Source organism: Rattus norvegicus, chromosome 8, assembly GCF_021556685.1.
Source record: "Rattus norvegicus strain SHRSP/BbbUtx chromosome 8, alternate assembly SHRSP_T2T, whole genome shotgun sequence".
Taxonomy (NCBI): domain Eukaryota; kingdom Metazoa; phylum Chordata; class Mammalia; order Rodentia; family Muridae; genus Rattus; species Rattus norvegicus.
Genome location: NC_141541.1, coordinates 37,338,812 through 37,365,838, shown reverse-complemented (window position 1 = coordinate 37,365,838; position 27,027 = coordinate 37,338,812). Strand labels below are relative to the sequence as shown.

The 27,027-nt window shown below is 44.3% G+C and overlaps 1 protein-coding gene and 1 long non-coding RNA gene across 4 annotated transcripts in view; one reads left to right on the top strand and one right to left on the bottom strand.

Moving 5' to 3' along the window:
• The window catches only part of Ets1 (ETS proto-oncogene 1, transcription factor), a 121,753-nt gene extending 95,609 nt beyond the window's left edge, over positions 1-26,144 (bottom strand). For 2 of the 3 annotated variants that reach the window (XM_087560404.1, XM_087560406.1), the window contains exons 1-2: positions 26,008-26,144; positions 13,193-13,275 (exon numbers count right to left, since the gene is read on the bottom strand). In XM_087560404.1, coding sequence (XP_087416530.1) covers positions 13,193-13,275; positions 26,008-26,125 — 201 coding nt within the window. In that variant the 5' untranslated portion in view covers positions 26,126-26,144. Of the gene's footprint in view, positions 1-13,192; positions 13,276-23,292; positions 23,791-26,007 lie in introns of those variants that run through there. The other variant, XM_087560405.1, reaches the window with a different exon arrangement.
• LOC148004019 (uncharacterized) lies at positions 1,256-16,230 on the top strand. The gene is made up of 3 exons (XR_015627584.1): positions 1,256-1,584; positions 6,553-6,682; positions 14,934-16,230. It is a non-coding gene; the product is annotated as an uncharacterized LOC148004019 (long non-coding RNA).
• Positions 26,145-27,027: the final 883 nt, after the last annotated feature.

The window sequence follows — 27,027 nt, the reverse complement described above, 5'->3', positions numbered from 1 at the left end:
TCCCCAGGGAAGAGCACACAAATTAGCCATCTAGTGCTTGAAAACATGTCCACAAGTAACATTATATGTGCTGAATAGGTTATATTTAGGAATACATAAACATATATATACAGATATATACATATACATATGCATATACATACATATGCATACATGCATATACACATACATATATACATACATACATACAGGCATTTATGCAAGAACAACTAATGAGCAAAGGGACCATGAACCTGAAGGAGAGCAACAAGGGGTGTGTGGGCATATGAGAGGGTTTGGGGGAAGGAAAGTGAAGGGAGAAATGTTGTAATGATAGTATGATATCAAAAAATATTAAAAATTAACAAAAACAGAAAAAAGAAAGAGGGAGAGAGAGAGTACGTGAGCTAAAGGTGGTTCACTGAATGAAGGCGCTTGCCAACCAAGCCTGAGAACTTGAGTTCAATCCCCAGGACCTCGGGAGTAGGCAGAATCAACTCCAGAATGCTCGCTTCTGACTTCCACATGCCTGCCTTGGCATGAGTATATGGGCACCCACTACGCACACACATGCAATAATTAATTAATTAATTAATTAATTAATTAAAATATATAGATAAATGTTAGAAGAAGGAAGTGAAGGAGAGGAGGAGGAAGAAGAGGAGGAAGAGGAGAAAGAAGAGACAACTGTGGGGCTTAGGAGACAGTTCTGCGATAAACGACTTGCTGACACATGAGACAGCGGGAGTTTGGGTCCCCAGCACCCACATAAAAATCTGGACAGGCCACCTGTGGTCCCAGATCTCTGAAGACAGAGACGGAGGATCCTCCTGCAAGTTGGGTAGCCAAACCAGGCAACTTAACAAGCTCTGGTGGAGAAAGAGACATGGACTCAGTGGAGAGTGATGGAGGAAGCTGTCCAACGCCAGTCTCTGGCTTCCACACGCATACATTCATCAACACTCGAGAGAACATGCATACACGCACACGCACCACACATACATACACACACAACCAAAAAAAAAAAGAAGAGAAGAAACTGCCTTTCAGACATGTTCTCTTTGCCCCTGCCCTCAGTCAGGCTAGAAGACCGTTTTTTTAATAGTGAGACACGGTAGGTTTGCCCTTAACCACAAACATCTTCACTGGCGGGTGCTTCTGAGAAGCCCTTCACAGTTCTGTCATCCAAACACCTGCCCGTTTATTAGACATTTCACGAACCTACTCCATTGCCATTTCGTAGAGTATAAGAATGGCCTTATTACTCAACAGAACCACATCAACAGCTCCCATTCATTGTGAAACTGCCCCAGTTGAGGAGAAAGAAGCAGGTTACTAGCAGGTCAGAAATCTAGGTGGTACAGCCCCCGCCTCATTGTTTAAAGGGAACCACCTAAAATAAGCTGCCCCACAGTAGGGCTCATCACCTGCACCTTCCTTTCTTGACTGCCATGGAGATGCGTCAGTGAAATGTTTGAGCAGCACTGCCACAGTTGGAAGAAAAGCATCTGCCGGTTTCTCACTTGCTTATCCCCAAGTGATTGCTGAAAGAAACTGGCATGCACCACACATCTGCCCCATCCCAGCTGGGACGCTAGGTACCCTGTAAGTATGGCCATTTTGAATCCCCACCACCATCCTCTAAAGCTAGCAGAAGAGCAAGCTGACGCTTGTAGAAGGAAAATACATTGCCACAGGCCACCCTGCTCATAGAAAAATGGAGGCAGAAAACTAACCCAGTTCCGTTTGATTTCCAGCTGGCGCTTCTTCTGCTTGTACAACGTGAGGCTATACAGCTCAAAAACAGCTTGCTCAAAACTGGCTGTTAGAAATCAGGCATATGGGGTTGGGGATTTAGCTCAGTGGTAGAGCGCTTGCCTAGGAAGCGCAAGGCCCTGGGTTTGGTCCCCAGCTCCGGAAAAAAAAGAACCAAAAAAAAAAAAAAAAAGAAATCAGGCATAGTAGCACTTACTTGTAACCCCAACACTTGGGAAGCTGAGGTAGAATGACTAGTTTGAGACTACACTGTATTACAGAGCAAGACTCGGTAAAAACTAATTCTATAATATGTATGTGTTTGGTGAATTGTGTCAATGTGAAGTCACAGAACAAATGGATAGTACACTTAGTCTATGCCAGGTATTATATGGGATACTAAGAATATAGCAGGAGCAAGAAATGAACCACACCCTTAGGAGCTGCGTAACAGCTTCTTCCTAAATTGAAACACTCCATCCTGCTGGGAAGCTCCTAAAGCAGAAAGGTAAAATATTCAAAATAGGTTCAGGAAGTCCCTGAAGCTGACTAGATTCACTAAACCCCTTCCTGCCAGAGAGTCCTCTCAGAGGACCGTAACAGAGCAGCAAAGAAGAATCTGAGACCATAATAGCTGCTTAGAAGAAGCAGAAACCAGGCAAACTGCCTAAAAGAGGTTTAGTCACTTGGAAGGGATATTCTCCAACCTGTTGAGCTGCCTGCAGGTTTTGTAGTATGCTCCAGGTTCCCAGCTTTTGTGAGCTGTCACCCATGCTGAAGTACGCTTTGGTGATACAGATGTCTTAGAGTCATTTTTGCTCCTGTAAGTAACCCCTCATCCATATTTCTGTTAGTAAATTCAATAAAGCTCATTATTTGATCAAGTTGGACTTTGGGGATATCCATATTTTTGTCTACCATGGGATGACTATCTAGGCTAATTAGATGTGTGCTTTGTCTCCCCAGGAAAAAAAAGTCACACAATGGGAGCTTACAGAAAAGTAAATAGGAGTTACATTGAGAAGGTGTGACAGTATTAATTAAGCACCAGAGAAGAGGAAAACTTTTAGTGACATTTTTGAGTCATTTAAATCCCAGGTATATGGATGCAGGGCTGATTCAGACATCTGCAGCAGCTGACTATGATTTGCCTCATGCTCTAGCAAAAGCATGGTTTTGCCACCTGCAGATAGTTTATGCGATTGTGTGATGTTTGAAATTCTAGGAATTTTTCAGAGGACACTAAGAGGCCGGGTCAGTGGCTGTTGGTCATTCAGCAGAGTTGGTTGGGGTTTGTTAGTAGTAATTCTCAAAGAAAAAAAAAACAAAAATAAAGAAATTAGATTTGGTCTCTCTCTCTCTCTCTCTCTCTCTCTCTCTCTCTCTCTCCCCCTCCCTCCCTCCCTTTCCCCCTCTCCCTCTTCCTCTCCCTCTATCTTTTTTCTCTTCTATCTAGTGATAGAAGTTGAAAGCAGATAGATAAAGGGTAGGAAAAAAGAAAAAACCCACTGAGTAGCAAAGACCAACTACAGAAAGTAGCAGGGAAGTCTCTCTAGAGAGGGCAGACTAAGAAGAGAGCTATAGATGGATTGATATTGGGCATTGGTGAATGGCCAAGAAATCAAAAGGTAAAGAAGATGCTGGGCCCAAAGTTCAACACAGACACAACTACAGAGGGAGGAATGAACAAGGTTCAGGCAAGTCAGAGAAAGTGGGGACTTTCTCTGGTGGGGACAAACCTTGGAGAAAAGCATTATCTTGGGTGCCCTGCAATGAGTGTGATAAGTACAAATAATCAGACATTCTAGACAGAACCACTTCATGGTTCTAAGAAGGGTACGCTGGGTAGTAGAAGAAGGTGAAGAAGAGGGACAGTCAGTAGGAGTCCTCTGAATCTACATGGAGCCGAAGCAAGACCATAAATCTATACTGATCCAGGTGTCACTTTTACTTTCTAATTATTTAAATTTATTTCCATAATGATTTTCAACTGAGTTACGGGTTTTTTAAATTGTGGTAAGATAGACTTCGGATTAATTGTGGGCCTTGGGTACCTACCTCACACGAAGCCTCATTAATCTTGCCTAATCCAGCTGTGAAGTAAGACTTAGATTTGTGTCATTGCCAGGGATGAAGATAGAAAGGGAGGTGCAGCATTCTAGCGGAGGAATCGATATCCTTTCTTAAATGAGGCCAAGAAAGGAAAGATAAAAAGAAATCCACGATATGCAGAGTGAAACGCTGAGCGTTAGGGAATGTGTAAGGAAAGTGGGAAACAGTGTTTATTTGGGCTGTGTTTAGACAGAGGGGTGGCAGAGCAACTCAGTAGATAGAAGAGTCTCTCAGACAGGAAAGAGTGGCATTAGAGCTGCTTAGGTAAAGAGTCTAGTTTGAGCACAGATTCAAGGAAACTGGCAGGTAAAGCAAAAGGGGAAAAACTGTAAAATAGGGCTCTTTGAGCTCTTGTTTTCCTTGTCTTTCTACTATAAGGAAATGCCCAACAGAAACAACTCCAGGGTAGAAAATTGTATTTAACCTCGAAGTTTCACAGGGCCCCAGTCCACCACGTCAGGGAAAGCAAAGTCAAGCAGCTTAGTCTGGAGCATAGTAGTGCATCACGGTGACCATAGCAGCTGACCAAGAAGAACATAGGGTGGAATAGGGATGTTCTAGGACTATTCTTAGTCATTTCTTGTGCCGTCCAGGCCCCACCTCCTGAAGGCTTCATGGCTTTCAAAATCATAACCCAAGCTGGGGAACCAAGGCTCTAAAACATGAGCCTGTGGGAGATGGTTCAGATTCACAGGTCTGCAATGATGTGAGAAATAAGTATATAAAGCAAAGATACTATAGAAGAAAACAAAACAAGTGACTGCATACAGTGGTGGTAGCCAACAGCAGTGACTGCATACAGTTGTGGTGGCCAATGGCAGAGCTTAAACCTGAGAAGTGGTTTCTCAGTGTCCACTAAGAAAGAATGGGAACCATGTAGCTAGCCAAAGAATAATAGCCCACGAAGTATCTGCCATGTTCTATCACCCTTACTGTGAAGAACAACTCATTAAACATCTTTGCAGAGATGCATTATGGGAGAGCATCTAGGAGCCTGCTACCTAAAAGTCCCGCCTACATAACTCTGGAATCCAGTAGACCAAAGACACAACTTTATCACTACTGCAGTCTGAGGTCAGGTTACATGTACTGGCCATCTTCTCAGGGGACCAATCCACTCTTCTTACAGTGAAAGGCCCCCTGTCTCTACCCCCTCTCTGCTCCATGCACCAGAGTCAGGTTCAGCTACTGTTTCTTCTCCCCTGCAGACAGCTGTGTCTCCAGAGCCACCATTTCCCCTCCCCTCCTAGTCTTGCTACATCCCAAAGCCATTCTATGTGTTCATAGTCCCCAGAGTTCCCCAAAATTGAAAAGAAAGAATAGGGGAATATTTTCATAATAGCAAATCACAAATGTATGTTCACAGTGTCTCTGTGAACATGTGTGAGCTGTTCTTCTAGTACATCTCCAGCTTCAGCCCAACAGCCTTCAGGTTGCAGGTGTTCCCTCATTAACTCCCTCCTCCAACTCCCTCCTCCCTCTCCTTTCCCTGTGTCCATGTAGACATACTGCCTTTCCCTTGACTACTGAAGCCCAGGGTTTAGCCTCAAGTCATAAACATAGACGGCACAATAAACACTTCAAGATGTTTTTCGATCCACAATTCCAGTAGAGTCAGCACTGGGCAGGATGGACATTGTGATTTGTCATCTACGATAACTGCATTATGTTCTGGGAATGTCAGACACTCATAGGCTCTAGCACGAACACAGAGGCCTATAAAGCAGGAAGCTTGTGTATAAGTCCTGTTCCACCACCACAGAGCTGTATAACCTCTGGCCTGTCACTTGACCTCACTAAGCTTTTGCTTCCGGAGGAGGATAACTTGATGATCTGCAAGTTCCTTGCCAACTCAAACTCTCCATTTTGCTGACCTGAACACATTCCTTCTCCTGACCTTGTAACTGGCAATCTTCAGATCAACTGCCTTGGGACAGAAAAGCAAGTCCATGGGGCCAAATGTTGTCAGAGTCATAAAGTGTGTCCATGGCAGTGTCCCCGTCACAGATTAAGCCTTCACACTGTGTCCTTATGATTTCCAAAGCCATGCTCAAACAGTGTTTTCCTCCCATATAACCCACTATTCAGAAGGAAAAAAAGTGGGGCTTAGGCAGTTCCTGAGGTTGAGCAATTACTGGGCTCTCCTGTGGTGAAGATTATAAAATACTGCAATGCGTAAGATATCCCACAGGCTTCTAATAGATCCGGAAGTCTCTGGGTCTTACAAGATGCTGTGTAAGTCATCTTCCTTCTTCCTTTCTCTGACTGCCAAGCACGTCAGATAGAATTCTTTGGGCAGTGCTAAGGAAGAATTCTTATCAGGCTGTGCTCGGCTTTAGAAGGGTACAGGGGCATAGAGCTGATCCGTGGGCACGCTTGTCCTGCTCTGTAGGGAAGGGAAGCACAGCCAGTGTCCTCTGAGCTCTCCTGAGGGTGCCTGTGAAGGAGGGGGGCGCACGAAGGGGTGGTAATAGCCATCAGGAGAGGCAGGAACATACAAAATAGCCTAGTCCCAGAGGGCAGTTTAATTTTAGACTCAAGGCCAGGAAATTCTTTTTGAAACAATGAGCTGTGACAGGGCTTGGGCCTTGGTGAAAGGGTAAGCTTGACCCTCTGAAGGCTTCTGGGAAACAAAAAGAAACAAGACAGAGGGCTGAGGGAGAGGAGTGGTATTCTTCAGTGGAGCTGCTTTGGGTTTCCCTGCAGACGCTGGGAAGAACATCACTTCACTCACATCCGACATCCACTGAGACCCAGTCCAACAGCATGAGCATGGTGGAGTTTTAAAACGTCCCTGAAGGTCTGAAGAAATTACTGTCTTGTTGAGAAGTCCTAGGTGAGATGGATGTCCTTTGTCAGCTTTGAATCCCAAGAGTCTCTATGTCCACGCTCACTCAGCCAGAAGCCCTTAAACTTGTGCAGGTACCATGGTGGGATGGCAGTTTCAGGGACCCCATGGTGTGAGGTGCACGGTAATGCTAACTTGGAGCCTTGGGGTAGAATCCAGTCAGGAGAACTTAGCAGCCAGGATAAATGACAGCCAATTTTGCAGTTTGCTCAGTGGTCTCTATTCTGGCTCTTTTCCGCGTCAGGGAAAGCCAAGTTTTCATAAATAAGGGGCATGAATAAAAGTCGGTTCTGAGTTTTTGTATGTCACCAAATAGTCTTTTGAAAAATGAATAGGGCACACACCTTAAATCCTAGTACTTGGGAGGCAGAGACAGGCCAATCTTTTATGAGTTTGAGGCCAGTCTGGTCTACAAAGTGAATACCAGACTCTACTTCAAACTAATAAACAAACAAACAAAGAAATAAATAAATAAGAATACTATAGTAAGGACTTTGTATGATTGTATGTTCCCTAGTCTTTTGTTGTTGTTGTTTTTGATAGTGATGATGGTGTTGTTTCCAAGACACAGTTTCACGGTGTAGCCCTAGCTATCCTGGAACTCTATCTGTAGACCAGGCTGGCCTCGAACACACAGAGATCCACCTTCCACTGCCTCCTGAGTGTTGGAATTAAAAGCATGTGCCACCATTACCCCAAACCTATTTTTGAAATTTATTCACCAATATGATAACATTAAAAGGTAGGGCATCCATGAGGTGAGAAAGTCATTGGGGGGCACCTCACAGATGATATTAAGACCCTTTGACAGATAGCTTGAGTAGGTTCAGTCTTTCCCACCCTTCATTCTTGTAAGGACAGAACATTAATCTCCTCTAGAAGACACAGCAATGAGGTTCCATTCTGGAAGGAAAGAATGAGACCTCACAAGACCCAGAACCTATCAAGGCCTTGATCTTGAAATCTTCTTAGCTTCCAGGACTGTGGGGAATAACTTTATCTTTATAAGTTTCCTACTCTCATAAATTTAGTGAGAGCAATAAAAACAGATTTAAAAAGAGATTATGGTCACATTCTATGCTTTGCTGGTATTATGAAGTTGGGCAACTTATTTAACCATGTAGGGCTTTTGTGTCCAGATGTTGCAACATTCAACTTGTAGCCTGACTCTGAAATTATCTACTTTGTACTGGCTTACCCTAACAGCTCAGAAATATCAAGTTAAATAGATGGTAGAAAGACAGGCAGATGGGCAGATGGACAGGTGGACAGACACATAGGCAGATAGATGAGAGACAGAAACATAGATAAGTAATTACATATGTAATTATTATACTTCCATACTTTCCTAAGTGTAGAGCCACCATCATACCCAAGCAAGAAGAGAAAATCTTTTCTGATTTCTACTGAGAATCTGAATTTCTTTTGGGTGTTCCCCCTTTTCTAAGTAAAGCATTAATGACAATTCCACATGATTCCCACAGACCCTGGGTAGCATCTATTTTGGCTTCACAGTAACAAGCATGGTGGCCAAACACACAGCACAGGACCAGCACATGATCACTCCATGAACACACCCAGAAGCTGGAATCCTGAAGCATGAATGGTAGACACGAGAAAGCTATCATCAGCCAGAGCCAAGGCTTATAAGAGAATTGTTGTCCAAGGAGGCCCAATTAAACCAAACTACTCTAGATAAGAGAACCAGGTTTGGTTACACAATAGAGCTGTAAACCACCAGTCCATGACAAGAGAAATTTCGATCTGGTGGCAAGAGGGCTCTTTCTCACTCAAGGGAACATGAAGCAAGGAGATTTCCTAAGAAGAATGTCACCACCTGAACCTCATCTTATTCTGATCACACCCTTGTAGAGACAAGTGAAAATCTTCTCTTCCCCACCCACGCCCCCCAGCCCATACAACAAGTATCTTCTTAACACAATTTAAGAACCCAAATAGAAAGTAAAGACTGAGCTCATCTTCATGCAGGCGCTCAACAAAAGTGTCCAACAGAAGCAGCCCTATGACTTTCAGGGAAGGTGACAGGGAAGGTGACATTCGCCTGTTTTACAGGCAGGGATGCCATGGTCAAGGGCATTAATAGTTTGCTCACTTTGGGGGCTTAAGGAATAGCAGACCAGGGTTTTCTGTCTCCACCCCTCATGTGCTTTTCATAGTGGCCTTCTAAAAGTTGCTGTTATCATTCCAATTATCCTCTAAAACCCAAGTAAGAATTTACTCATTACAGTAAGCCACAGGGTGGAACCATCGATGCTGACGGACAGCAAAGGCTCAGCTGTCCTGTGCCAGTCAGTGCTGTTATTGCAAAGGCAGAATCCTGATGAGAAGAGCTGAGCTCAGGCCTCTTCCTAACCTCCCTCTCATGCTCGTCCACCCTCTTCACTCACTCTCTCACTCTACATCCTAAGACTGTGGATGTCATGTTATTGTGCACCATGTAAAGATTAGCCATGAATTTCTCAAATGCTGGTTTCTGGGTCCCCCGTATTTGATTGTAATCCTTATTTTGAGAAGCTCAATGTTGTGTAATTTCTCCCCCAATTATTCCCCGATTCGTCATAAAGAAGCTGACAAGCCAATGACTGAGCAAGGGAAGGAATATGGCTGGACTTCTCCCAGCCAGGGGAGGGAGAACAGAGAAAGAGAAAGTGGGGATTAGCTACTGAAAAAGGGTCTGGGAGACACACAAGAAAGCACTTGGAGCCCACAGAGCCAGATCAGTGCTAAAATGCAAATATCACTGGGATTCTGACTGGGTGGTAGCCCGATAATCTTGGAACATTAAAATATACTACTGTTGTGCCCTTAAAGCCTGTTAAATAACTATAATAATCCAGTCCCAGTTATTTGGGAGTGAGCTGGGTTAATAGGAAAACTGCAACAAACATTTATAAATTGCCACTGACATAAAATGACTCGATAATCTTTAGAATGCAATCCACTATATATAGCCCTATAGTTTTTGTCTTACCAGACTCTCACCTAAAAAGTGTAGGTTGTTGTTGTTGTTGTTGTTGTTGTTCCGTTTTGTTTATTTGTTTATAAATTACACAATCTCAAAGGTTTTGTTTTAGGAGAAAATAAATCTAATCCGGGTGCACCTCACAGCTACCTAGGAGCACAAGCCCTCATCTTAACACCTGCTGTAATAGGACAGGAGGAAGGTGACTTCTCCTTCTACTACCTAGAGTATATGAAGACATAAACAAATTAGAGAGAGAGAGAGAGAGAGAGAGAGAGAGAGAGAGAGAGAGAGAGATACAGATATATAGTCTGTTGGCCAATACAACATAATGGAAGGAAAAAATACAATACACAAAAGAGGTCAGGCCGGTGGCAGAGACATGTAATTCTATCTATTTAATAGGTTGAGGGTGGAGGGTCACAAGGTCACAAGACTAGTATGGAAGATTCAGGGTCCCTGTCTCAGGTTTTTAAGAAGGTACAAAGATGGCTGAAGTTCTGTTGCTCAGAAGTAGAACACTTGCCTAGCATGCTTGAGCCCTAGGTTCAATCATCAGCACTGTATGAAAGAATGAAAGTTGAAGGAGAGGGGAGAGGAGGGAAGAGAGGGAAGAGAGACGATACAAAAGGAGATTTGCTAGATCTTGGAGAGATCGACAGGATTCGGAGTTAAGTTCAACACTTCTGAGATAGGGGCTGGAGAGACGGACGGTTCAGCAGTTAAGAGCACATGCTGCTCCTGCAGAAGACGTAGTTTCAGTTCCCGTCACCCAAATCAAGTGACTCACATCTTCCCATGGCTTCACCTCTAGAGGATTCAGCGAGGCTACACGCAATCACACACGCGTACACACCATCTTTAAAACAAAGAAACAAAACTGAGAGAGAGAGAGAGAGAGAGAGAGAGAGAGAGAGAGAGAGAGAGAGAGAGAGAGAGCTTGTGTGGGACTTCTTTTGGAAATGAAAGTAGCTGAACCTGATGGCTGGGATGCTGCTCTTTGGTACCACCAATTTAACGTTCAGCCACTGGGGCAGGCACACAAGTCCAATGAACACGGTCTAATTGCCTGAGCCAGTCAGTGGCTGATGGCCTCTCTCAGGTCCGTCTCAAGCCGACATGCAGTATGTACTCAGGCACATTCCATCTCCCGGATCCCTCAGTGATCACCTGTATGAAGTAGCCCTGATTCCGTATTGCTGTACTCAGCATAACACAATAGCCTTCAGACAAAGCCAAGACTTGTTTTCAAAAATCTTAGAAATTGTTTAAAGTAGGCGTGATGCGTGTGGCAGCCTGTATGGAGTCGGAGGACAACTTTATGGACCCAGATTTTCTTCCACCTTTAGGTGGGATCCAAAAACCTAACCCAGATCATCAGGCTTTGGCAGCAAGTACCCACTGAGCCATCTCCTGGAGAGAGAACATCTTGTGTATTGTTTGGATGCAACGCCTGTCAGTTAAAAAACCTATGGCCTGTAGGAAAGGGTAGAGTAGAAGTTGGAACATCCACCAGGTAGAAAGGATTCTGGAACAGAGCCAGGTGCGTGAGGGATTGCCAGGGAGGTTGCGAGAGGGATAGACACAAGATACCTAAGCAGAAGTAACCAACCGCGTGGCAGAATGTAAATTCCTATAAATGAGTTAAAGCTATTAGTAAGTTAGGGAACAAGTCTAGTTATGAGGCCTGGATATTTGTAAATGTATTTTAAATCTGAATTGTTATTCTGGAGAACTCAGGGCCAGGAGGAAAACAGACTGTTACAATCTCGCCAGCCTAGACTTCTTTTATAATGTACACTCCCGGATTTGTTTGTTCCTAAAGCTTTGTAGGACAGCTTCTGAATTTTTCCATTTGGAAAACATAGGCACCACATTTATAAAAGGAGTATGTTTGAACTGTGGTGAAAGAATGGGGACTGTTGGGCTGGAGAGATGGCTCAGTGGTTTAGAGCACTGACTGCTCTTCCAGAGGTCCTGAGTGCAATTCCCAGCAACCACATGGTAACTTGTAACCATCTGTAATGGGATCCGATGCCCTCTTCTGGTGTGTCTGAAGACAGTGACAGTGTACTCATATAAATAAAATAAATAAATCTTAAAAACAAAAAAGAATGGGGGCTCATCAATGTGATCACCCCACTCTCCAACAGGGATGTCCCCTAAAAAGCCTTATCGAAAGGCATTTTGAATGTGGTTTTCATTCAGTCTCTTGGGTATCAGTACATTCCTTGTGGAACAGCATCCTGGGGAGCCCACCCTTTGGTTCTGGTTATACTGCTATGTGTCCCAAAGCCTGCAGATCTGAGAAGACGTGAGGGGGCAATTATTACCCCCCACCTTCTGTACAGCTCAAGGTGCTTCCTAGCATCCTGTCCACATGGGCATCCTCCAGACTTCCTCCTCGTCAGGAGGAACCCTGACATAACCCTGACCTTAAACATAGCCCAACCTAGGTTATATTTAGTCTAGCCCTCCCGTGGCTGTCCTCCTCCAGGTAGGCCAGCAGTGTGATGTGCAAAGGAGGAGAGGGCCAATGAGCCAGTGCTGGAGGGACTTCCAGAGCCCACAAGGGCTAGCCAGAATAGCATAACAGGAAAGAACACTTCCTTGGTCATGTGAAAGGGTCCCACACATCACCCACGAAAGTACCTGGAAGCTAAACCCCTCCCCCACAAAAGCCAGACAGCTTCCAAATGTGTTGTTTCTTTACCTCCTGCCTATGACATCACATCCTTCATTACTGTCTCTAGAGGAGCTGAGCTTACAAGCCAGAAGACTCCATGCCCTGCTTAGGACAGATTGGCCCTGAAGCAGAGAACATGAGTTCTCCATCAGTGGGCCATCACTTGAGAACTGCAGAGCTTTAACAACTGTGGATGATGGGGTTTCGTGGATGCCTCTAGTACAAGTGACCAGAGGATGCTAATGGGACTTCTAGTTCAAAATCTGGGACCCGGCTACCTGGTAATCTTGCAGCACCAGAAAATACTTGATTTTGAAAGATGCCTATTAAAATAATATGCTAAATGGAACCCCCTTGGGATGGAAACACTGTCTCACTTTTTAAAGGGGTGGTTTACAAGTCAAGCCAGCTTAGACCAATCCCGGCATGGCGTATGAGTTGACATCAAATGTGAGGCTGCATTTTTGACTGGAGGATAACCAACTCTAAAACCTGTGAATCATCGCTCTGGAGCTGTTGGGGTAGTGTAGGAACTTAGCTATCTACCGGGCCTCTTCCGACTAAGGGACAGAAGCACTTCCCCAAATTTGACAGCCAATTATGTCTCTAGATATTATGAAATATCTTTCTAAAACAAAAAACCTTCAATAACTCCAGGATTCATAGATTTCTATTTTATATTCACATACAATGTAGATAATCTCATGATAGAACTCCTCTGAGATGTCCAGAGCTGAATTTCTGGCTTCCGTGTGTCTCCGGGGGCAAGAAGAAATGCATAGAGGCTGGATTGGGAAGGGAAGGAAGCAGGGAAGAGATCGTCACTCACCGCTATTGCAGGATGAGATGCAGAGTACGGGGAGGAGCCGCCCACCGTGGGATCCATATAATAGCTCATTCTGTTCACCACACCTGTGCAGGAGAAAACATTGGCTGAGTCTCTGGCTGCACATGGGGGTGGGGACAATAACCCCTGAAAGGCATCCAATCTTAGACCTAGGAATCTCTCCAGCAGCCATCCTGCTCATTTCTTTGTGAGGCAGAGAAGTGAACAGAATTCAGAAAGGTGGATGACCTATGCCAGCAACATGGTGAGATAGACCCTAGCCACAGTCAGCCCACATGGATTGCAGATCATGCCTGTGTGCTACAGACACTGCAGAAGGTGACAGGGTCTAAACCTTTTACAGGATTTCAGGAAGGGACTGAGTCTTGTGTGTCACCTTGAATAAGATGACATTCCGTGTTTTACCTCTCACCAACCCCACCCAGACCTGTCACACAACAAGAATTCCATATGGAGTGAATGGATTATTGATAAAAGAATATACAAAGACTGTCTTAGAGAAAGAAGAAAGGAAAACAATCTTCCATGAAGAGCCCCCCAACCCCAAGCACAGAGACAGACAGATACTCTCTAAATTCATCTCATAGCAAGAGAAGGGCCCAAAAAATAGTTCTTGTTGAGAGCTCTTATCTCTGTTGGGAGTCTGAATGGGAAGAATGTTCATGAAACATTCTGACTTAGAGGGATTTTCCAGCAAGCTACTGGTCACCAAGAAAATCGTTGATATATCAAACATTTCTGTTGAGTTGAGTGCTCTCCAGAGTGCAAAAGTTCACACACTTTCATAAATTCAATACTGCACATAAAAATATGCCTCTCTCAAGTGATTGAGAAGATTACATTCCTAGGCCTATCGTTCAGAGGCCACATTCCTATTGTTAGGAATTGACTTTTCATCCCCCCACCCCACCCCCCATTCATTCCTGTGTATACTTATATCAATCAACCCATTTCGAGAGAACATAGCAAGTACTGAGGTAGGCTTTATGTTCGTTCAGTCTGCAGTTCCAGTTCCCTCTGGTGACAGTGCCTGACAGCCAATGACATCACTACACTCACAGGGCTGTATTCACAGGGTAGGTTAAAAAGGCTGGGTAATGCACAATCCTACTCACTAAGGATTCAGGATCACCCCTGCGTCATCTAGCTGAACCGCAGCATCATCTGGGTGAGAAACTTGAGCTTTTGAGGCAGAACTTATCCTTGAGCTACAGGGTTTGCTTTGAAGCACTTTACCTTATTAAGATGCTTTTCCTCCTCAAAGTGCAATAGAGTCTAAATAGCATTAACAACAACAAAAAAAAATAGTTAAAAATCAGTTATCTAAGATTTCTAGGTAGCTAGGCCATGCTAGTTAGGATTTCATTCTTGTTCCTGCTGCAAAAAATGAAGCTAGGGGAGCTCCACAGTGGTAATACTGAATGTCTAAGAAAGATCAAGGATGGCCATCCAAGAACACTGCCACCAACTTTTGTCTGTCCAATGCTTTTGCTAAAATCACTGTGCTGCTCCATCACTCAGACTTTGAGCTGCACACAGAGCGTGGACTAGGAACTAGGTCTTCACAATGTGGACCAACATGGGCCGGTCCCCAGATGTTGTAGAGATGGTGTCCAGTTGCCCAATGGCCCCTTCATCACTGAAACGTTCGGTTTTGTTTTAATCTGAAAATTAAGTTCGAAGGTCTCAACAGATCACTCTCAAAATGTTCTGATCTATACAGGGATGAGACTTCAAAGCTGCGTTGAATACCGTCCACTGAAAATGGCTTACCATGATGAGATTGCCTGAGGGAAAGCCAGCAAGCCCTCCAGGGTCCTGCAGGATGGTTTGTACCTTCATACTGGAAGTGTCCAGGCACGAGGGAATGTTACTTCCTGGGAACCATTCGACCTTCTGGTTTCCCTCCAAAACCCATCAGGGATTCCCATGGTCCCTACAGGCCTGCTCTCTATCTCACAACCATATAGCAAGCTTTATTAGAAATCTATTTATTATTTCACTAATTACTCTTCTCCATCTATGGATGAAGTAATGTGCGAGACCCTCCTTGAGACTTACTAGTAAACAAAAGACAGATTCCTGACCTCCTGGCCCTTGGCTTCTAACAGACACAGGATAAGAAAGCTGAGAGAGACAGTGTATGGCTTCAGCAGTGGAGAAGAGAAATTCATTCACATGGAAATGCATCCTAATGTGGTCAGGGGTTTGACAAGAATATTGAAAACTCAAGCAGTGGTTGGTTCTATGGGGCACGGGGAATAGGAATTCATGGGAGATTGAAGAGAGAGCTTTAACCACACGGCCCTATGAATCCTTTGGACTCCCGCAGCAACAAAGGACTTCCATCCTTCCGCATGTGCAGTTCACATACACGTCTGTACGAGGAAGAACTCTGTGAATTGGCAGTATCATGCTGGAGCCCAGCTCAAAGACAACAAGAGTTTCTGTCTGCCAGCCAGACAACACTCCCCTTCATAGCAACACACTTGGAAAAAGGTCCAGTGGAAACATGTTTTCTCTTCCAGTTGATGGAGGGAGGGAGGAAACCTCTGGCCGAACATCTGGTGCATTCTGTGCTGGACCATAGCACTGCAGCATGAATGACACTTCCCTTGGGGAAGAGCCCTTTGCCCGGGGAGGAAACTGAAAAGAGGGAGTTGCCAGGGATCTCAAGGGCTCCCATCACAGGAAATAACTCTGGGACAGAAACGGATTGCTGCTTTACTATTTTTTTGGAGAAAGAAAAAAAGAACCTGCCCCCTTTCCAACTTGCAGATTGTGACAAAGAACAGCTGCTGGAGACCTAACCCTTTCTGAAGATGCGAAAGGGCGCGCGCGCGCGCGCGCGCGCGCGCGCGTGTGTGTGTGTGTGTGTGTGTGTGTGTGTGTGTGTGTGTGTGTGTGTGTGTGTGTTCTTTCTCCCCTTGGCTTTTTGGCCAACAAGAACTCCCTCCCGGACATCTTGTCTTGGCTTTGCACATGTGTGTTACCTAAATAGAAAACAACTGTCTGATTTTAAGCCTTCCTCTCTGTAGTTGAGAAGCAGCCCTGAGACCTGTCTCAGGGTAGGAACATGTGGGAACACTGAATCACTCCGAGCTAAATTCTCTTTTCCTCAATGGAACCAACAGTATCCAATTAGCAGAATGGGTGCTTCCAAAGCGAGGCCGCTAACCACAGATTCCCCACCTTCTATACTCCCTCAGTGTCCACAACCCACAGAGCCCCGCTATATCTACAACCTTCCACTCACCTTCTCCCTCCCGTGCCCTACTTTGGTTGAAATGATCCTGGGCGTGCCCTCTGCCCTTAGTTTTCTCAAGAACTGAGGCTTTGAGCGTACAGCAGACTCCCGTGCCCCCGCCCCTGGCTCAGACGCTCTTCACCCAAGCAGGGGCTAGCTACTCCTTTCCAAGTCTCCCACGCATTATCTGCCTATTGTTTGCACGTTATCACACCGTTCTATCAACATCTGTTTCTGTTTATCACTCCCGCTCCACCCTCCACTAGTTGAAGGCTAGGTGCTCTGCCTCTCTCACTTGGCACGACGGAAACTCGATGTTTTAAAATCTGTGGGTGGGTGGGCCGATAAACGATAAACGATGCTCATAAGACTGAGCATGGAAGAGATGGTCAGCTGGGAGTGCGTTTGTTTTTACAAAATCGGAGGCTCCGCATAGACTGCAGGTCTGGATAAGGACCACTTGAAATGGGCGTGCTCCAAGTCCATCTCTAAGCAGAAATTGCCTCGCCATGTCCGTGGCACTGCGTGTTTCATGTCGCCTTATCTATCAAACCTTTTCCCACTGCCCCATACAAGTAGGCACACCAGGTCATTTTTCCCTCTGGAGCTCTTCCTCACTAGAATCCAAGCTCCCCAGAGAAGGATTTAATCTATCCCTCCATCTCACATCTCTGGGTTCCCGCTGAGTCTTACCACGGGACTGATATGCAAAGACCCGGCTGAGGATTAGCATCTAAGTTAGCAAACCTGCACACAGGTTTTGGCTCCCATTAGTCCCTTTAAGGAGGAGGTCTGAGATGCTCTGTCAGCTGGCCCAGTTAGATCTGACCCTACGACTTCACTCTTTCTTTCCCTGTGCCTCTCTTCCTTCTTCATCCTGAACCTTAGGGGCCAAGTAACATAGCAATATCAGAGAAGGGGGGAGGGGAGGAGAGAGGGGAGGAGGGAGGAAGAGAGAGAGAGAGAGAGAGGGGGGGGGGGGGCAACAGTCTGGCCTATGAGAATGTCTCATATCCAATACACACCTCTTGAAAACTAGTTTTCCATTCACTTCTAGAAAGTGTTTGTCTTTGTAAAGTATACAGCAATGTCAAGTTCTATCTGGTCCAGGGTCTTGTAATTCTGCCTGGACCTGTAGGCCCACACCCTTCTCACTGCCCTCCTACTGTCCTACTGTCACTGTCTAGTGACAGTAATCACAAGCAACAGGGATGTGTGAGGTCAAAGCAACAGTAGAATAGGGACCCCGGGGAGAGAAGCCTTGCTCTGGGCTGAATCCTGTTCACACTGCTCTGTTCTGCCTGATCCTTGTCTGTAGATAATGAGACATCACTGGAGGGCTTTTCATTTTAAACGATTGGCTCATAGAGGAAATCTGTGCCCTTACCCAAACACCGCGCAGTAAACCACACTTGGTTTCCCCCAACCTTATTCCTCAAGCACTTAGAATTCTAGCACCAAAAAAAAAAAAAAAAAAAAAAAAAAGACTGAGGCAGAAACATAGTGATTTCATGGCCAGCCTTGGCTACAGAGTGAGCTCCTATTTCAAAGTAAATAAACAATCTCTCCAAATGCTTAACACGGTAGCATGCATTTATTACAAATGTTTTTAAAACCTTTATACTCTGAAGTTATTTTTCCCTTAAAAAAAAACCTAAATTTGAAATAGAAAGTTCTGAAATTGGTGACTTCTTTTGATTTAAAGATGGCTTTCTGAAAGCTAGCAAACAATTTGACTTTTGAAAACTGGACTTTAAAAGTAATTTGTAATTCTGCCAGGACCTGCAGGCCCACACCCTTCTCAAAGGGATGTGTGAGGATGTGTGAGGATGTGTCCCAGTCTTTTGTTGTCCCTCATTTATATTTAGACATCAACTGTTACTTTTATGTTTGCTTAATGAGATGGTTCTTTTGAACTGTTCTGTGTTATTTCATAGTTAGTCCTGTTATTTTCTTCATCAACTTATAAATACCTAGATGTGGGAGGAAATAATTCATAAAAGCCTCGGATGGTTGTAAAAAAAAAAAAAAAGTCCCCTGCAATCCTACTATCCACTGACAATCGTCTTCATACACAGTCTTAATGTACTGTTTTATTTATGTTTTCATTGATATTTGACATGAGGCAACGTGTATTTTTCTATGTCAGTGAGTATTGTTCTCTCTTAAGACTGTAAATACATACAAATATTCTGTGTTTCATAACATACATTTAACCAACATTATATTGTTACTTCCATATTTTGAGATGGGGGTCTTTTTTATATATAGCCTAGGCTGGCCGGGACTTCCCTATATACCCCAGGTTAGCTAATATTGACAAAGAAAAGAAGTCTGTACATGTTCAAAGTTGATGTAACTTTTTCCTGGTTGGATGGACATAGGGGTCTGACTATGCCATACACATGGGTGTTGAACTGCATGGCCATCCTGATTTTTTCCTTTTGTGAATGACACTGAAGTCCAACAAACTATACTACTCTGCTATCACCTACCTTTGAGCCTGAAAGAGAGACCATGTCTTTTTAAATGGTGCGTACCAATCGTGCAACCTGCATTTGTTGACTGGGCAAAGGGACGTGTCAGAGAATATCCGAAAGGATGAAGATCTCTAGGATAAATTTTCTCACCACCTAATGGGGAGGGTGTCCATTTAAATACAACAGAGAAGGGGTTGGTATTAATCTCTTTAACGTACCACACTATTTCTTCTGTCTTTCTTCACTATATTGTAACTCCCACACACTGTCCACGGTATTTCTCCACTCATTTTTGTAAATACCTTCTTGAACTGCTAGCACTGTAAAAGCTACCACAGCCCTTAAGAGAGCTCATATGAAATAATAGAACATCCTGGGGGTAGGGGGAGGCAGATGTCCTTAACCTGTGTGTCAGGATTAGGGATTGCCTGGACCATCGAAAAAACACAGGTCATAATGGTAGCAAAATTACAGTTACGAAGGAGCAGTTCAAATAGTTTACGGTTGGAGGTCACCACAACACGAGGAGCTGTATTCAAGGGTCTCAGTGTTAGGGTGTTGAGAACCATTGAGAGACAGACAGTGAGTGGTTAGAGCTGAGGTCTCTCTGCCTCGCTCCTAAGATTAAGTGACTCTCATTTTCTTCATTAAGGATGCAGGGTCACAGTAGTAACTACCCTTTCCTGCTTTAAACGGTGGCTTTGACCAACAATGTTCTGAATGCCGTGTGCTACCCTCTCCTTCTGCATCTTCAACAGTCACCCATTCTTTTACAAAGCTCGGAGACAGCAAATACTAACTGCAGTATAACCAGTGTGTCTTCTCTCTCTCCCCTGTTACTGCTACCCTAACCCTCTCTGAAACAAAGGGACTCACACCCATCTACTCTTCTGCCTCCGAATTTTCTAATCGAGCTTGGCATTGTCAAGACCTATACGAATGGCATATGCCTAATCTTTTTTATAATACTAAAATTATGCGTATATTCTTTTGTTCTTCAGAGAGACATAGCACACTAATGTCTTCTATAGAGGACTAAAGAGTGGTTTAAGGGGGCTAGAGAGATGGCTTGGTGGCTGAGTTGATAGACCTCTCACAGAGAACTTGAGTTCAGTTCTTAGCACCCATATCAGGTACCTTCCAACCTCCCCAACCTCCTATAAGTCATCCCTGAGGTATCTGACCCCTTTGCTGACCTCTGCAGATACTTGCCCCACCCCCAGCCACACATAAGCATATCATTTAAAAATAATTTCGTAATGGTGGTTTTACTCTAATACACTATGGAGCTAGGAAATAAGGAGTGCTTCATAGGTTGCTTTTGAATTTCATCCTGCATCGACACCCTGGAGCTGCCACGCTGTCATGATGAAAATTGACGACAGCAGACAGGAAGGGTCTGCTGAGCTCTGAGTGACCTCTAGGCCAGTGACAACTGTAGCTTCTGAAACACATCAGAAACTAGCAGTGTATTCCCCCCTAGTCACTCAGCTTGCATGTAGGAGCATGATACTGTTCTTCAATCCTGTGTGTAACCGTAAAAAGTAAGACATGAGTCCACTTGACCTTTGGATGCACTCCAGCACTGTGGCCAAGGTAGGTGACAACAATTGAATAAGGTTATTTTATACCTCAGACGTGAAAACAGAAAAGGAAGAGTCTGGAAGATGATGCTAAGTACTTCTTTCTTCTCCTCCATGGATGTATTAAAAGGTCAGGGTTAAACAGATCCTTGGCCAAGTCAACCCCAAAGAAGAATTGTAAGACAAAAATGTCAACTTTCACCCAGTGCTTGCTGCTAAAAGAAATTCTGCAAGAGCCTGGAGTCTTAAATAATTTCTTTTTAATCCGTGGTGTGGCCTACATTTACAATTTAGAATTTGAGTACTTGTTCCTCAGAAGTTCTCAACAAAAGAGAAAGGTCACAGAAAGACCGGGGGACTGGATCATTTTAAAACGTATGCCCCTAAAATGGAATTAAAAGACACCAGCCGACGCAAATCTCTCGAATCTGGCAAGCAACTTCTGGGACTATGTCTAATTGTGATTTTCATGGTGGGGTTTCATTTGTTTTATTGCCCAAATTCTAAGGCTCCAATTTCCCAATGTAATGCTAAACAGCTTGCTGGCATTCCACTACGAAAAGGGGTTTTGCAGAGTCAATGGATTTTCAACTCAGAAAAAATTAATCAAATCAGCTCATTTTTATTTCAATAAGCCAAGGCCAGAGAGCTGAGGTGCGAAGAAAAGCTTCAGAGTTGCAGATTGTGAGTGGACGAGGCTCACCTTCCTGAGTGTACCATCCGTTGTCTAGAATTTCTTAGTTTCACAGTCATAGTTTTCTTCAACCATACAACGAAGACAAGAGTACCAACCCTTTGAGGATTGCTGAGGGGGTATGTACAAAATATAAGTATTTAGCTGTTTTACCAACAGCACCTGACACTCACTGTTCGTGGTTTTAATATTATTATATTACCTTAGTACTAAATTTTACAGCTCAAGGTAGCAGAGGTCACCTATTTAAGAATGAGCTGTAGTGGTGCTTCTTGTCTTTAACCCCAGGATACAGAGACAGGAAGATCTCTGTGAATGCCAGGCAAGTACACAGTGAGACCTTGTCTGAGAGGGGGGGGGGGCCTGGGTCAAGACCTAAAACCTCATAGTCTAAATCTTCACCTCTTTTTCTAAAAACTGACATTTAAGTCATCAAAAAATCCCTTTCATAATCATAGGCTGAATGCCCTTGGTAGAGAATTTGCACAAGGCAATGTTTTCAGCGAATGCTAGGCATCCTGTACCATTGCTATGCACACACCCAAGAAGCAAGCACACTCTTACAGGTCCAACAGAACTACGAAGACTTCAGGTGCGGTCATATAAACCAGGAACTACTGCAGATTCCTGAATTGAATACATATACACATGCATATACATACTGGTACACACACACACATATACATGCACATGTACATATATTTATTATATATGTATACATGCCAGGCACATATATGTACATGTATATATGCCAGAATATGTGTATGTATTTATATATGTACATTTGTATGTATATATGTGTATACATATATACATACATACACATATATATCAGAATGATGTGTATGAGGGTGTATGTACATATATAGATATATATGTATAGTCACCTTTTGAGAATATCTAACACTCATAACTACTGGCTATAAATGCAGGCAGGTTAGTAGGCTGCTCCAGAAAACATTGAAAAGGTTGATATTTGTCTAAGATGTCCATCTGTGTCGCTGTTCTTGCCTTTGGTTTGAGGCAGTGCCACCCAATGAAGTGCACAGGAATCTGAATCCCACAGTTCTGGTTACAAAGCAGCTCCCATGTGAACACAAAGCCACAAGTCTAAGGACCACACCCAGGAGCATACTGGACTCCTGATTGCACTTAGGAAAACTTTTACTGAGATGGGAACTTAGGGAGCAGAGTCACCTGGGAAACAGAAGCAAACGCTTCTACCCAAAGCTGTGTACCTTAGGCCCAAGGCACACCTGGCCAAAAAGAAATATACAGCTCGAGAGAGACTCTGAGTCTTCCGTTCCAAAGCATGGCCAAGACTTCTGTCTTCCCCAAGAAACACGGCTTGTCCTTTATCCTTTTATAACCTTAAGAAACCGAAGCCCCCAGGGTCCCTCAAGGCCAGGAATTCCAGGGCAAGGAGGGTAGGGAGACCTCCCTACAGGGGAGGCAGAGACTGGCAGCTGCTCTTGCCCCATCCACAAGACTCATCTAAGGACCACCACCCAGAGGTGCCGAAAGATGACTTTGAAGGTTGGCTTGCCCCAATTTTTAAAAGACACTCAAAAGCCTTTAGAAACCCTTCGAAATATTTCTGCAAATGTCTGTGCTCCTAAAATTAATTTTAAATAAAAGCAAACAAAAATTAAAAAAACACCCTATTTTCCCCATGAATGATAGACTCCTGAAGTCAATACTCAAAGTCTGCTTTACTTAGATCAAGAAGTGCTGACCCGGCTCTCTCTGGAGTTTCAGGAACCACGCCTACACTATGGATATATCAAATTCATCATCTTCTGCTCTAAGGAGAAAAACATATTATCTCAAACATCCCCCCAGCGCCCGCTCAAGATACAGTTTTGTGTCACTTGAACTCAGAAAACATTCATAGAACGTATTAAAAGTGTTTTGTGTTTTCATTTTATTTTTTAGACTTTTCCCCCAGAATATTGTTTGCTAATGTAAATTATGTAAAATTTGAAGTGTATATGCATGCATTCTGTGCCCCTCACTAAACAAGACTGGAGACAGAGTAGAAGCTGGACTTAGTGACTGAGCAGGAAGGGTTTACTCACTTAGACGATCTGGACATGCAGTTTTCCTCCAGAGCCAGTATCTTCTTAAGCAATGAATAATTTACTCATTCTCTTTAGAACGTAGGCCCTCTCCACGTTATCCTCCCAGAAACCTAGCAAAATCCAGGCCGCTTCTGTGCATCTTCGAATTTGGGCTTCCCGTTACTGAAGTCAGGAGCCCAGTAATCACACTCTCTAGGTTCTGGTCAGCTCTCACCAAGAGCTCACCCTACTGATTTAAATAAAGTGACCCATGCTGAACACCTCCTAGGAACACACTGAGTGACTGCCCAGAAAATCACATTGCTCTCCTCTCTTAGGTGGGTGACGCTTTCCTAGGGGTTGACTGGGTTAAAAGAGGTTGGAAGGCTACACCCTCGGTAGAGTTAAGGGGACCGAGGGGGCTCTCCAGTCTAAGTTTTCCCAGGATTAAAGGAACAGGAGTCGCTGTAAATGCCATTAAATTGCTGCCTCATATATTAATGTCATTCAGATACTAAATGCTTTCAATTTCCCGTGAAGAAGAAAGAGGGGGAGAAGAAGGAAGGGAGGGAGGGAGACCCAACTTCTGACATATACTCATCTCTTCTGCTTTTTGATGTAACTGAGGACTTTGAATACATGATTAGAAAAGGGTCATTGTCAGGGGGCTGCATCTCTGTTTACCAATAAGTGAAATCACAAAGCCCACACATAGAGGACATGGAAGCACAGCGGCGGTAGTATTGAGAGGATTTATTCTCTCAACAAGAGAGAGGAAGAAAGCCAGAAGGACTACATTTCATCATAGAAATGTTCGAAACTGTCAACTAAAAAAACATCACCAGGTTCAGCAGAACTGGAGTTTGGGGTGAGAAATGTACCAACACTCTGAGGCTGTGTGGGATCATAGGCAGAAATCTCCATGCCCAATTCCTGTCCCCACTACACTGTTTGCCTTAGCCCAGCTCCTCCAGAGGAACCTGCACCCACATACCCAATTTCTTCTACTATTACTTCAGCCTACTCTGGCCCTGTTGGCTCTTTTCTTTCTCAAAGCTCCATACTACTTAATTATAGACTCCCCTCTTTGTAAACAAGGCGGGGCACAGAGAATCACCCATATTTTTTAAAAAATAAATAAATAAAGCACACCGTGTTCACTCAATAACATCTCCTCAGTCACAAAGACAGCCTCCCATAGAGTCCAAGCGCTCATTCACTTTCTTCTCTCCAAAATTCAGCTCTGACCCTCTTCGCTTTTGAACTTCATCATCCCTAGGAGTTTGAATGGGCAATTAGAGGCACAGGCTCTGCAGAGAATCCAAGGCCACAGACTTCAAGGTGCCGGGATTACCCCCACTTCAGCAGTCGAGGCTGTAGGTGTCCCAGTACCTCTGGTAACTAGCACCTGGGTATGAGGTGCCTACGAGGCAAAGAGCCCCTTCAGTAATCAGACTGTGTGCACCAAGTCCCCAGCAGTGGACCCAGGACGGAAGAAGGCTGGCAGGCTGATGCCTGCTGTTTGTCATTCCACTACTGATTGCGAAGTACAGAAGCTGTCGATTTACAATTAAAAGCAGTGTGCTTCAAATATTAATATTAATAACTACGATGCCCTAACACATGAAAAGACCGTTTCATCTTCAAAGCACTTCTCATGAATTAACCCCTTACAACTCTCTGGCCTGGGTTCCGGGATAGCAGGTAAATGGGAGACACAGAGGCCACCCAGCTGCCCCAACGAGAGCAGAGCCTGCCAAACCAAAGGATTTCTTGCTAGATAAAAAAGGCAGTGAAGCAATCCAGACCCCAGCTGATGAAAGAGTTAAAAGTGTCGGTAATTTTACAAATCAAACGAAGTGGCCAGAGGTACCTTTCGGGATCTGGATTTCCTGTTGTTTCCCACCCAGTTCCATGCAGCATACAAAGTAGGAAGGAAAACTGCTTTGGGATGGAAAAAAAAAAAAAAAACAGAAGGGAACCTTACAATGGAATGTCATGATCTCGCCACCCAGCATCTCTGCACAGTTCACTTGCAGATAAGTCAGCTTTGAAAAGTGATTGCAGACGTCCTTACAGAAACAAGAAGCCACTTCCCTCCCCTCCCCGGTAGCACTATACAGCTTGGGGAAAGAAAGCCGAACTTCTGACCTGGAGAAACCTCCACAAACAACGACCCACAGAGCCTTAGAAAGAACTGGTGGGACACAAGTCACATAGAAGAAATGACCCAATAGGCTGGCTTTTTAGAAGGTCTTGGCAATGTCCCCTCTGTGAAAGCAATTTATTAAATTGCTGGTAAGAGGTGGGGCAGGGCAGATAGTACACTTCCTAAGGGTGGAAAAAAATAAGGGAAAAGAAATTTCCTAAGCTAAACTACAATTTTATTTCTCTGAAAGGGTTTGCAAGGGGTATTCAGAATTGTGAAATGACATTTGGAAGGATCTACAATGTGTGCTTTGGGGGGAGGAAGGTGACAAGAGTCTTGATTTTTAAGCTTATCTAATGAGAGCAGGGAATAGTTTTGAAAAAAATTATTGTTAAACAATGAGATACATGAATAAGCAAAGATGAGAGAGAGAGAGAGAGAGAGAGAGAGAGAGAGAGAGAGAGAGAGAGAGAGAGAGAAACAGCTATATCCTGAAAGTTTCACAATTTACCCTTTAATTCATAAAATATGAGGGGAGGAAAAGTGGAAAGAAAGTTTCCAACAGAAACTCAGCCCTCACTTACTAATTTTCTGGAGAGACCGGTGAGGAATGGAGTGAGCTTCACTGAAGTTCTGTGGCTCTTTCCAGCTACTACCTGCGGGAATCCTGGGCTCCCCGGCTAAAGAGGATGCAGAGACCATAATACTCCTAATAGAGCTGCCGTCTGAAATGGGGGGTGTGGTCAAGCTAGGGAAGCAGAAGAGGCGGTATTCAGTCAGCCTCTGGCACCAAGGCAGCGGTCACCAGGGCAGGCACTGTGATCTAAAGTGGAGCTATCGTGGCAGCGCCAAATTACACCTGATTAGTTTTATCCTTCTAGTGGTTCTTCAACGTAATATAACTGAGCTGGGGCAAAGTGCATAAGGGTGTCAAGGCAGAGAGAGAGAGAGAGAGAGAAAGAAGGAGGAGGAGGAGGAGGAGGAGGAGGAGGAGGAGGAGGAGGAGGAGGAGGAGAGAAAATCAGAGAAGAGAAGAGAAGAGAAGAGAAGAGAAGAGGAGAGGAGAGGAGAGGAGAGGAGAGGAGAGGAGAGGAGAGGAGAGGAGAGGAGAGGAGAGGAGAGGAGAGAAGAGAAGTCCTTGGGATGCGCCAGCTTGGTGCTTGCTCTACTGGACATGTGACTACTTTCTGCCCCACATGGCTTGATTTTCTCAATGGAGTTGTGTTCAGCTAGGCCAGAGATCCTGAGGTGGTGGGGCAGTGCTGTAAAACCAGTCAGAGGACAGTCTCCAGCAGGATGCCTGTCACCCACTTGCCTACTTAGGTTTCTTGTTGCTGTTTATTAACCTGATGTGCGAAGTGTGTGTTGTTCCGATTGGGCATGCAATGAGGAACATGTCTGTAACATCAGTAAGCGTGTAAGTGTATTTCTTTGCAAGATAAGAAGATTTTGGCCCAGATCACATCAGATGATCTCACCGGTCTCCACTCACCATGGTGGATTAAATTGTTTTCATGTTTCTCTGACTGTATGCGGAGGGGAGATGGCCAAAAGGAAAGTTGGGGGTTCCAAAAGAGTAAAGCATCTCTTCTAAGCGTAGTTCC